This window comes from Choloepus didactylus, chromosome 1 (assembly GCF_015220235.1).
Source record: "Choloepus didactylus isolate mChoDid1 chromosome 1, mChoDid1.pri, whole genome shotgun sequence".
NCBI lineage: Eukaryota > Metazoa > Chordata > Mammalia > Pilosa > Megalonychidae > Choloepus > Choloepus didactylus.
The window spans coordinates 189,890,819-189,904,047 of record NC_051307.1 but is presented as its reverse complement, the minus strand read 5'-3'; the positions used below and the strand labels follow the sequence as shown (position 1 = coordinate 189,904,047).

Sequence of the window (13,229 nt, the reverse complement as noted above, 5' to 3'; positions counted from 1 at the left end):
GGTGGGGCTGTGAAGCAGGCAGGCATACTGGGAAGCACACACTTGGAAAAACCAGAGTTAGAGGTCAGGCCAGTTCTGTGGTCCCGGAGGGAACTCACGGACCTGGGAACCCATCGTCGTCCAAGTCGCCGAGGCTGGCCATGCTCTCCCCAAAGTGGGCGTTGTAGGCGCCATCCCCGGCTAGGGCCAGCTGCTCCTCGAGGGCTCCCTGGGAAACAGGATGGAGGAAAAATGGAAAACAAAACAAAAACAAACATAACAAACCAAAAAAACAATAAAAACCCAGAGCTCGGGACGCACCCTCCTAGAGCACTCCCATCGACAGGAAACACCTGGGCAGAATCATGGAGACCCCAACTTCTCTCTCCTGGTGGCAAAATGAGTCCCTTTTACCTATGCAGCATGTGGGCCCCCGAGAGCTGGGTGTGCTTTAGAGGGAAGGGGAATGTCACGTTGGCCAATGACTAAACCTCCCCTTGTCCTAAAACTCTATGAACAGAGAAACCAACCTGCCTGCTGACCTGTCCCCATGGGATCCTCTCAGCTTTCCTTATTCAAAGACTTTTCAGAAGGCTATATATTGTTTTATATTTTCCTCTCTTGGGCCTTTTAGTACAAGTTGATAGGGCAGTTTTGCAAGGTGCATGTAATAACTGAACCGTGGTTCATAAAATCCAAAACACCAAGTAGTTCTTGACTGGTAGAGGCCTGGATGGGGTTGTACATAACTGTGCCTTGCACATGTGTGGCTCAGGCTTGAATTACCAGAGCAAACACCAACCCACAGCGGAGAGGGGTCCCTGCAGTACGGTGGCAGTAAAAGGTACCGGATGATCCTCACTCTATCCCCAAATCATTCACATGTGAATACTACAGTGTTAAAAAAGTTAGGTTCGCATTACCAGAATAAAAGTTTACATAAATAAAAAAAAGCAATCTGATGCTTTGAGGTAAAAGAACATTTAAACCTGCCCAGTGCAGTGGTGCTATGGACCCAAAAAGTGCCACGGGCCATCCAGGAGTGTCTGGCTTTGGTCATGACTAAATCTTCTTTTTTACTATAAAGCACAAATAACTTGCAATTTGGAAACAATAAGGACGTGATGATTTCTTGAGTCAATAAAACCCCACCCTACAACACAAATATGCATTGATTTCCTATTAGTGCGGTGTTGGGGAGGAGAGAAACCACTGTAGCTGATGTCCTGTGTGCACCAGGCACTGGGTGTCTGTCACCTCATTTAAATCACTCGTTAAGGGAGACCTAGGCTGTTTCATTTGGCAGATGAGGAAAACTGAGCCGCCAACATCAAGCTATGTCAGGCAGGCTAGTAAGTGGCAGAACCAGCATTCAAAGTCAGGTCCATCTAGCTCCAAAATCATTTTCTCCATTCCTGTACACTGCTTTTTATTCATTAATTAAATAGGATGAGGTTAAACAGAAACAACAATACCCTGGTACTCAGGGTAGCCAGATAGCATTAAGAAATGGGGTGGGGGGATGTTTGGGGGTAATGTGCCCAGGAAGGGGAATGATTTAGACGCTCTGCCGGGCTTGGGCTTGTCACCTTGCTGCATCAGATGAGCTAACATCCACGCAAATGTTTCTTGGACCCCTGCAAATAAAACAGCCTGCTGGAGGCCTTGGTCTGGCCAGCAGCCCCAGGGCCTATGGTTCTCATCTGCATAATCGCCCCCTTGTTCTCTCCATACTCCACGCTGTACCCCTGCCTGGAATGTCATTGGGGATCCTGCTGCCAAGAGTCCCTGCAACAGGTGCCAAGAAGCATCCTCCCTCCAGGTTTTAAGTCCACCTTCTCAAAGGGTGTGCAAACATCAAAGACAGCACAAGGCTCTAGCATTCACTGGCTCTTCTTTAAAGACTGCCCTTTCTTTTTGGTATCGAACCCACCTCCTCATTATAGTTAGATTCTGCCCTTCCTTCCCGATCAGGATATAACTGGCATGTCGGTCTCCAGCTTACTGATGCTTTTCCTGATTATGAAACTATTATATTTTCACAATTTAGATAAAGATAAAACTAAATATCTCCCCCAGTCCTACTACCAGAGAGCTCGGTTATGGACATTCTCTATGTATTTTGAGTATTCTTAAAAGTTGGTTTGTAAATGCAGTTTTTATCCTGCTTTTCCATTGATTGTATCATAAGTGTTTTCTCACATTCGTTTAAAAGCTTAGTGGTACCAGAATTTATTATTTAACCATTTCCTTCTTGGCAAACACTCTTACTTGTAGATGATGGAAAGATTCTGCTTTCTAGTGCTCCCCCTGCGTCCACTGGTGGGGGCTGTTTTTCCCCCACCCCCGCCCCTATCCTTCCTCCACTCCATGCAGAGGTCAGAGGCATCTTTCTGCCACCTGCAGAATAAGGGACACCTCGATGAAGGTCCCCAGCCTCTGCATCAATCCCACCCAGCCCCCTTCCCCACCGTGCCAAACTAGGTGGCACTGCTGCCTCCAACCTCCATGACCCTTGCCCAGCTCCCAGCTAGGAGTTCCATCCCATCTGGGAGCCTCCAACCCAAACTTATAGTATCCAGGCAGGTGACGTCACAGGTGCAAAGAAAAGTAAATAGCAGTGCAGTGTGCTTACTGCTGCTAACAGTTCTGCCCTCTGCCTAACTCCTACTTGTTCTTCAGGATTCCTCCCAGACACTGTGTCATCTGAGAAGGCATTTCTGGTTCCTGAGGAAGACACATATACTCTTAGAGAGGCTGCATAACCTAAAGACGAAGAGTGCCAGCTCTGGAGCAAGCCCACCTGGGTTAAAATTCCACCCCACTCCCCACCCCCAGACCCCCACATACACACTTTGTAGCTGTGTGATTGGGAGCAAGTTATTTAACCTGTTTTTCACCTGAAAAACAGGGACCCCTCCTACCATGTACACATTACATTGGAATCACTCACATACAGCAGGAGGAACTGTCCCTGGTACATAGTAAGCACTCAGTTGGCACTCATTAAGATTTCCCCTGCCCCCCTGCATGCCTGCAGTTATAAAATTGTATAAACTTTCAATTAACAGAACACTGAGCTTCTCGAAGGCAGGAATCCCAGCTTTTCGCCTCCTCTGGGTATTGGCCCTGTGTGTGGCACAGAAGGGTTCCTGGTGGACAAATACTTGCTGGACAAATGCCCCCTCCCTCCCCATGTCCACGTCGCCCAGCTCTGTACTCACATTCCCTCTGTTGATGTAGACGATGACCTGCCCCTCGTCCCTGATCTCAGAAAACATGGGGGCCCCCACCAGCAGGTCAGAGAGGCCGTCCGCGTTCAGGTCAACTGCGCATAAGGAGGAGCCGAAGTAAGAGCCCATCTGCAACCAAGTTGAGTCATAACAAAGCGTTCAGTGTCTGCCTTCATGCAAGGAGGCCCTCGCTTTCCTCCGGCCCACTGGTTTAGAAACATTTGTTCCCAAGCCCCTCACAGGCTGTGACAGTTACAATGCCCCACAGGCCAGGAGGCTAAGGCAAATGCTGAAATTCCGCACCTCCCCAGCAGTGTGCAGAGCCCCGGTCTATGTGAGACAGAAGCTAACTGGCTCAGAGTCCTCCTTCCCTGGAGCCCTACCAAGGGAAAGACAAATAGAATGGTTCCTGGAGAATGAGGCATTGTTTTTTAAAATGCAAGCTGAGCGTGCAAATAGAGGTTACAACCATTTATTGTGCACCTGGTATATCAGACAATTCACAATGCCAAGCAAGTAGGAATATAAAATTCCACAACACAAGATAGGCATGAAAATAAATGTTATATGGGGAGATAGGTTACCTTCTCCCAGTCCTGCAATTACCTGGTGATTAGTTAGGAAGACAGGAGCTAAAGTGACAGAAAAACCAACTCACCTGTTGGTTTTACTGATAAACAGAGATGGTTTATGTTGGCTCTTCTTTAATCATGGCTTAATGTAGCACCTACTTTTAAAATCAGGGATCTCAAACCCAAATACCAATGGAATCCAGGCAGATGATGTAACAGGTGTATGAATATATATGCATAACAATAAATAACAGTGCAAGTATGCAAATGACACAGCTTCAGTGTCTAACACAATAGGGAGTGGTGGAGAGTATGGCAAAATGGAGTTCAGTTGAAAGAAAAGCTCCAACCTAGCCCTAGCTCCATATTGCCATGAGGAAGGCTGACGCAGAGAGGGCTGACTTTCCCAATTTTCAAGAGAAACCAAAAATCTCGCATTGTGTTTGAATTATCTATGTCTTAAATGCTGGCAACATATTCATATTTAAAAAAACAAACAAACATATACTACGCAGGCTAAACAAAAATTTTATAAACTGAATCACTTCCAGAGGTGTGATTTTTTGTTGTTGTTGCTGTTGTTAAAAAAGCTATCCCTTTAACAGAAATATTTTCAAATAAAAGGGCTCTGGTTTGATTTGCATGAACAAGCATTTTCTATTACTGTTGGAGTCTATTGGTTTGTTGGCAGCTAACCCAGGGGAGTTGGAAAGAGGTGGAGGACACTCCAAGTCTATTTACTGGAGCTAACCCTAAGACAGGAGGGTCTCCGAAGCAGCCGCTCAAAAATCCTTCCCCAGCCACATGCCAAGGCCACTTCCACCCAATGCTCCCCCCACCACAACCACCTATTCTCAGGCGGTAGGACATGGGTAAGGCTTAAAATGAACAGCTACAGGGCATAGGGAGGACATGCCAAGTTGCCAATCACTGAGTCGGTGGCCTGGTCAGTCCCCCATCTGTGCTTTGGTAAAGGAAACGGGTAAGACACAGGTGAAGCCCCAAAGGATGTACGACCGCTGCTCTCCCTGGCTGAGCCCCAGGGGTACTATTTATTTCATTCCAATGGGCTATTTACTTGGCATCTTCCTTTGGTGTTAAATCAGAAGTTCCTGCACATGAAGATTCCTATCTAAATCTTGATATGCAAAGGCTTCACATGCTCAGTTAACTCAACGAGCATTCAACATGGCAAGGACATGCTTTGGGGTGAGCATCCCTCAGTCAGAGTCCTCCCATCAGCCTGGAAGTGTGGGGACGTGTCTGAATTAACATCTGAACTGCATAATACTGGGGATTTCTTCTGTGTACTACGTGAAGGACGTCATCAATACAGACCAGAACTGGCTTGTTTTGTTCTGATGGAGAAGTCAGGATACAGAACCAGTTGGCCAAATTCTGGCCAAAGAAAAGCAGAACTGGGTTGGTGGTTTGCTGAGTTAGAACCCCGTCTCTGTGCGTGTGGCTCCAGACACAGGGGACCCTTTGAAAGCCTGGGGTCATGTCCTCTCCCCGTGAGGTAACAGAGAAGTCAGAGAGACAAGAATTTCTCACTTCTTCTGGTAAAAAGCAGAATTAGCCGATACATACAGAGAGATATAAGGGCCTATTTCAAAATAAAAGAGATGATGACAGAGTTAAAGCTAGCTGGAGATCTTGGTGGAAGGCAGTGAAGGCAAGAAGGCCTTGAGTGAGTGACAGAATGAAGGGGAAGTAAGGAATGATGCAGAGGGGAGGCAAGAAGTGCCCTAAAGAAAATAAAGAGCCAGTACCACGATGGAGCTGGGAGGTGAAATATCTGGAGCTCCACGCACATCTTGACATAATAAGGACATTCAAGCAATCATGGTCCCAAGCCCTCGTCTGTCCTGGAACTTGATGGCATAAAGCCCTCAGGAAGTTCAGACAAGTGAGTTCTCAAATATTTACCTGATCCCTTTCATGCCACCTTCTCACCTTCTCACGTCTACCCCCAGAAATGCCCAACCAAGACCTGAGCATCGGTGGGTGACCATGTAAGTCATCAAACTGGGAGGTTTCTGAGGAGATGGGCACAATCATACAAGTATGAATTACACCTGGACAACAGGCATTCTCTGGGCCTGTCCTGGGCACAAGCAGCAGGGAGTGGAGACCAGGTGGGAGAGGAGCAAGCAGGCTGAGAGGAAACACTACAAATAAACATAAAGATGTTCTGAAAGCAGGGTGATAGAGCTGTCCAAGCTCCACGATTCACTTTGGCAAGAATCTTTTAATTTTGTGCTTTCAAGCCCAGGTGCATTTGAAAGGGGGGATTTTCCACTCCAGACAAACTCACCCATTTTTATCTTTTGGAGAAAGATCTAAAATGTTACACTTAGTAGCATTCACATCCTACTTGCTCTGTAGAACTCTCTTCATCACAAATGGCATGGAACTAATAACTTTTTAGGGTACTTGGAAAATGTTTTTCAAGGACTTACCTGCAGTCATTTTCTAGTGTCACTTGCTTTGGGGTTTGAAAATGTCACAGTAACACAGGCCAGCACAGTTCTCAAGGGGACAGGAAAAATTTCATAAAACTGAGTTTGGCAATTCATTTCTTTATTAAAAACATTATGACAATTATACATTGAGGTTGAGTTAAAATTGCAAAAAGGTTTATTTGTAGGTAGAGGTTATGGTTCACCATTGGAACAATGTGTAATTGTGTGTAATGGTCCTAGGCTGGCTCACAGCAGGGACTGAACTGGGGAGGAGAGCACATGGCCCAGGAAGGAAACAGGCATGATTTTCCTTTTTCTCAGGCTAGTGGTAGGTAATATCACCTTCCGGCATTTCCCAAGTTCCAGGGGCTCTATGCTTCTTCCCAGGGCCCACGAAAGCCTCTACCAAGACTAGTCTCCAAAACTGTTTCAGCCCCCAAATCACCTCCTTCATCGCCCTTTCTACATTTGTATCCTCTTGGAACAGTCGAACATCTCAGCTAAATAGGCCTATTGATCTAAGCCACGCTAAAGTGTGCATGACTGAAAAGGCCAAAAAAAATGTTGCTCATTCATCAAAGGAATCTCTAATCTCTATAATTAACCTGGCTCAATTTTAGGCAGCAACTGTGGTGCAGTACGATGGAAACTTGTGGGAAATGAAGAGAATTAAGAACAGGGTGGGGGCGACACAGGCAGATAAGCCCTGCACAGGGCTAACTTCAGGGCAACCTCCCTTAGATATTTCTGTTTTACATTTCCAAGAGGAACTGGGCAATTTTTGTTTAATTTTTCTGTGTGTGACGACAGTTCTCATAGCAGTGGAGGCTCAGGACTGGGGAAGAAAGGGTGGCACTGGGCTGGGGAAACAGGGAAGGGAGGGCATGTCTACATGTCTCCTTTGAAAGTAGTCACTTAAATATCACACGGTTGCCTCAGGTACTCAACTGTACCTGACCTCTTGGAGGTGTAGATGTGCACATTTAAGAGAAAGAGACAGAAAAGGACAAAGGCAGAGAGGTGGAGAAAGGCAGAGGCATGCAGTAATTTTGATGACAGCGTCTGAACTGTGGACAACCTTTAAAAACTCTGCGCTGGAACTCAGCCATGCACAAACTAATCCTGTGCCATGATGTTTCCTAAAATGAGCACAAATCCCATGACTTTGCAGGTTATACACACAGCTGCTGAGAAGGTAAAGGTGCAGACAGAACTGCCATCGGGTATATGTAAGGTCTTTAAATGGATTTTCTAAAAATTAAGAACTGACTCCCTGTGCTGGTTTGGATGTATTATGTCCCCCAGAAAAAGCCATGTTCTTTAATACAATCTTGTGGGGGCAGACATATTAGTGCTGATTAAGTTGGAAACTTTGGATTAGGCTGTTTCCATGGAGATGTGACCCACCCAACTGTGGGTAATCCCTTTGATTAGATTATTTCCATGGAGCTGTGGCCCCACCCATTCAGCATGGATCTTGATTGGTTACTGGAGTACTTTAAAAAGAGCCACACAGGCCCAGATGCTTGCTGCAGCTGAGAGACACATTTTGAAAATGGCCGTTGAAAGCTAGCACTGACATTTTGGAGAACACCATTTTGAAACACAACCTGGGAGCAAGCAGATGCCAGCCATGTGCCTTCCCAGCTAACTGGTTTTCCAGACGCCACTGGCCATCCTTCAGTGAAGGTACCTGATTGTTGATGCCTTACCTCGGACACTTTATGGCCTTAAGACTGTAACTTTGTAACCAAATAAAGCCCCTTTATAAAAGCCAATCCATTTCTGGTGTTTTGCAAAACTGCAGCATTAGCAAACTGGAACACTACCACATGATCACATCTCTCAAACAAAAAATAGTCACATATATCAAATATCTCACCTTTTTACCTGATGCCTGAAAGATTTTAATTAAGGTGCCTGATCTTCGATCAGCTCTAAAAATATAAACCTATAGAACAGGGGAAAAAAAAAAGTCCGGTTAGGAAGGAAGCAATGACCAAAGATATTAGCATCCTCCTAGGAATCCTATTTAAATGCCAGACCAGGCACAAGGCAGGTTTGCTTACACTGGCCAACCATAATGAAGAAGTCAGAATAACTCATTTTACCAACACTGCAAAACCAGTGTCCTTCAATCCTAAGGCAGAAATCCTCTCCACTGTCCTTGAACCATACCATTTTTGGAAACCATGAATCCAAGAAGCTTCCAAACACTTAGTCAGCAATTCAATCCCTGGAAAAAGTAAATATTTTCTTCCTTGAAATATACGCTCATTCCTGTAAGCTTCAACCCTGAACCTGAAGAACCAAACAGCACAGGTCTCCACACTTCAGGTCCCTCAGAAGTCATGATTCCCCAAGGGACTCCGATGGCCCTAGATCCAAGGGGGGTCTTGTGCACTCTGGGGTGGATACTTTAGGGAAAGTCAGATCCACACATTCCCAGTCCAGCCTCTGGGTTAAAAGAACCTTGGGGACCCAATGTTCCTTCTAAAACATTAGGGAAATAAGCATGAGAATCTAGCATAATGAAAATTCCCCAAATTCTTGGGACTAGACTGGCTCCATTAACTCAAAACTAAACTTGGGAAGGGATTGGGCAGCCCAGACACCATTCCTTTGGTGAATGCCATTGCTTTAGTGGGTACCATGATGCCAGGGATCAGTCTTACAAAATGACATGTGCACCTACACCCACCCACCCTCCCACCCACACACACAGAATCAGCAGTAGAAAACCCCAGATAAAAATGTGCAGACAATGGAGAGGGCTGAGAGTAGTGTTCACACTGATTAAACTTCCAAGGTCAACTCTCGAAAGTGGTTGGAAGGAGACAGTGGGCGTGTGAGAGGGATCCTCATGACTTCATCACATACCCGCCAGCTAAGCAGGAGAATGTTCAGATCAAAGAAGTCGGCCATCCTGTACAACAGGGACAGCATGCTCCACCCTGCTGTCTGACCCCATTCCATTCCACAGACTTCTCACCTTTCCAATGCCGTCGTCCTGTGGGGCGCCTCCTACCACATCGGTGGTGGATGGATGAGAGAAGTGGCCAGCAGTCACTGCATAGCCTGAACAGGTTGGGTGGACACCGAGGCCATGGGCAAGAGAGAAAGGTAGAGAAGAAAATGATCCATCAGAGGAAAAAGTTTCTTAAGCTTGTCCCCTATCTGGACAATTATGTTTCAGTTATTCTCAGAGCACACACTACTAGGGAACAAATTCAGTCTTCTCATATGGAAAGAGCCCATCTCACAAAAAGGTATGTTCACGAGGACATCAGAACGGGAAAGAGTGCTTTCTGAGTATTCTTCATATACTATACTAAATACTCTATATCTGTTACATTTTTCTTTTTTCTTTTTTTTCTCTTGTACAATGCCATGGGGTTTTTTTTTTAATTTTTATTCTAGTAATATATATAAAACTAAAATTCCCCTTTTGACCACATTCAAATATGGAATTCTGTGCTATTAATTACATTCACAATGTTGTGCTATCATCACCACTTTCCATTACCAAAACCTTTCCATCATCTCAAATAGAAATTCTGTATAATTTAGGTGTTTACTCCCAATTCCTTACCCCCATCCTGTCCCTGGTAACCTATATTCTAGATTCTGACCCTATGAGTTTCTCATTCTAATTGTTTCAAATCAGCAGATCAAATCAGCAGATCAAACAATATATGTCATTTTATGTCTGGCTTATTTCATTCAACACTGTGTCTTCAAGTTTCATCCATGCTGTCACATGTCTCAGGACTTCCTTCCTTTTTACAGCTGAATAATATCCCATTATATGTATATACCACATTTTATTTATCCAGTCATCGGTTGATGGACACTTGAGTTGCTTCTGTATTATAGCAGTTGTGAATAATGCCACTATGAACTTCAGGGTGCAAATATCTGTTCAAGTACCTGCTTTCAAATATTGTGGGTATATAGCTAGTAGTGGGATTGCTAGGACACATGGTAGCTCTATACTTAGCTTTCTAGGGAACCACAAAACCATCTTCCACAGTGAATGCACCATTTTTCATTGCCACCAGCAATGAATGAAAGTTCCTACTTCTCCACATCCTCGTCAACACTTGTTATTTTCCATTTTTTAATAGCAGCCATTCTAATGGGAATGAAATGATATCTCATCATGGTTTTGATTTGCACTTCCCTGATGGCTAATGATGTTGAGCATCTTTTCATGTGCTTTTTGGCCATTTGTATATATTCTTTGGAGAAATGTCTATTCAAATCTTTTGCTCATTTTTAAAATTAGGTTATTTGGTTTTTTTCTTGTTAAGTTGAAGGATTTCTTTATATATTCTGTATATTAAACCTTTATTGGATATATGGTTTCCAAATATTTTCTCCCATTGTGTAAGCTGTCATTTTACTTTCATGATAAAGTCCATTAATGTGCAAGAGTTTTTAATTTTGATGAGGTCCCATTTATCTATTTTTTTTTCTTTTATTGCTTGTGCTTTGAGTGTAAAGTCTAAGAAACCATTACCTAACATGAAGTCCTGAAGATGCTTCCCTACATTTCCTTCTAGAAGTTTTATAGCTATGGCTCTAGTTTAATCCATCTGAGTTGATTTTTTTTAACGTGGTGTGAGGTAAGGGTCTCCTTTTTCTGCAACTGGAAATCCAGTTTTCCCAGCACCATTTGTTGAAAAGACTATTCTTTCCCAATTGAGCAATCTTTACTGCCTTATCAAAAATCAGTTAGCCATAAATATGAGGGCTGATTTCTGAACTCTCAATCATTTCTGATTTTAATTATTTGTGACCTGTCTCTTTTTTTACTCATCAGCCTAGCTAAAGGTTTGTCAATTTTATTGATCATTTCAAAGAACCAACTTTTGGTCTTGTTGATTCTATTTTTTTAATTCCTCTTTAATTTATCTCTGCTCTAATCTTTGTTATTTCCTTCCTTCTGTTCCTTTTGGCTTTGGTTTGCTCTTTTTCTATTTCTCCAGTTTTGCAATTATGTCTCTGATTTGAAAGCTTTCTTCTTTTTTAATGTATGCATTAAAGGCTATAAATTTCCCTCTTAGCACTGCCTTTGATGCATGCCATAAGTCTACATATGTGTCTTTTCATTTTCACTTCCTCAAGATATTTGCTAACTTCCCTTGCACTTTCCTCTTTAACCCATACAAGAGTATGTTGTTAGTTTCCACGTATTTTTGAATTTACATTTCTCCCTCTGTTATTGATTTCTAGCATCATTCTGTGTGGTTGGAGAAGACATAGTGTATGATTTTGATATTTTTGAGTTTACTGAGATTTGTTTTGTGACATAAGATGTGGTCTATAATGGATAATGATCCACGCACACTAGAGAAGAATGTGTATTCTGTTGCTGTTGGATGGAGGGTTTTATATATGTCTGTTAGCCCCAACTGGTTTAGAATATCATTCAAGTCTTCTATGTCCCTATTGATCTTCTGTCTAGATGTTCTGTCCATTATTGAAAGTGGTGCATTAAAGTCTTCTACACTAAAGTAGAACCATCTATTTCTCCTTTCAAATCTGTCAATACTTGCTTCACATATTTGGGGGCTCTGCTGTTAGGTGTGTATATACTTACAATTATATCTTTTGGTTGAATTGATCATTTTATCAGAATATAATGACCTTCTTTGTTCCTTGTAACATTTTTTTTACTTAAATTCTATTTTATCTGATATTAGTATAGCTACCCCAGCTCTCTTTTGGTTACTACTTACATGGAATATTTTTTCCACCCTTTCACTTTCAACCTACTCATGTCTTTGAATTTAAGATGAGTTGCTTGTAAACAGCATATAGTTGGGTCATGCCTTTTCATCCATTCTGTCAACCTCTACCTTTTGACTGGAGAGTTTAATCCATTTACATCTAGTGTAACAAATGATAATGCAGGATTTTCTTCTGCCATTTTACTATTTAGTCTTTGTAAGTCTTTTATCTTTTTTTGGTCCCACAATTCTGCCATTAATGCCTACTTTTATATTTATTTGATTTTTTTTTGTACAGTACCATATTGAATTCCTTCTCATTTCTTTCTGGATATATTTTTCATATATTTTCTTTGTGATTACCAGGTGGTTAGCTTTTAATATTCTAAATATATAGCCATCATATTTGATTATATACCAATTTGACTTCAACAGCATATACATATGCTATTCCTACACTCCTACAATGTAAACTCCTACATCCCCCACCTTTTATTGTACTATTGTACTTGTTACAAATTATATATTTACACATTGCATGTATAAAAACATAGATTTAACATTACTTTCATGCATTTGCATTTTAGCAACTGAAAGAAGTAAGAGGTGGAGTTACATACCAACAAATACAATAGTACTGGTATTTATAATTACCCATATGGTTACCTTTAATAGGACCTTCCTTTCAGGCTGAAATATTCCCTTAACATGCTTATAGGGAAGGTTTAGTAGTGATGAAGTCCCTCAGCTTTTGTTTATTTAGGAAAGACTTAATATCTCCCTCATTTTTAAAAGAAAGTCTCACTGGATATAAAATTCTTGGTTGGCAATTCTTGGTTGGAAGGTTATGCCTTCTTGCCTCCATCGTTTCTGATGATAAATTGATACTTAATGTAATTGGGACTCACTCGCATATAACACTTGCTTTTCTCTTGCAGTTTTCAGAACTCTCCTTGTTCTTTGCATTCAACAGTTTGACCAGGGCAGGGCATATTTCTCTTCCAGTTTACCCTGTTTGGTATTCTCTGGGGGTTTTTGATGGGCATATTCACATATTTTGCTAAGTTTGGGTAGTTTTCTGCCATTATTTCTTTAAATATTCCTTCTGCCACTTTCTCTTTCTCCTCTTCCTGAGACTCACAATGCAAATATTGATACACCTGATGGTGTCCCATAGATCTTTAGACTATTTTTGCTTTTTATAATTTTTTTTATTTTCTGTGTGGTTCACAGACTGACTCATTT

At 42.4% G+C, this 13,229-nt stretch overlaps 1 protein-coding gene across 1 annotated transcript in view; it reads right to left on the bottom strand.

Annotated features, from left to right (window-relative positions):
• Nucleotides 1-13,229, bottom strand: part of ITGA9 (integrin subunit alpha 9) — a 398,613-nt gene that overhangs the window by 327,611 nt on the left and 57,773 nt on the right. The window contains exons 7-10 of the mRNA XM_037847329.1: nt 9,242-9,327; nt 8,132-8,200; nt 3,204-3,341; nt 103-208 (exon numbers count right to left, since the gene is read on the bottom strand). Coding sequence (XP_037703257.1) covers nt 103-208; nt 3,204-3,341; nt 8,132-8,200; nt 9,242-9,327 — 399 coding nt within the window. The remainder of the gene's footprint in view (nt 1-102; nt 209-3,203; nt 3,342-8,131; nt 8,201-9,241; nt 9,328-13,229) is intronic.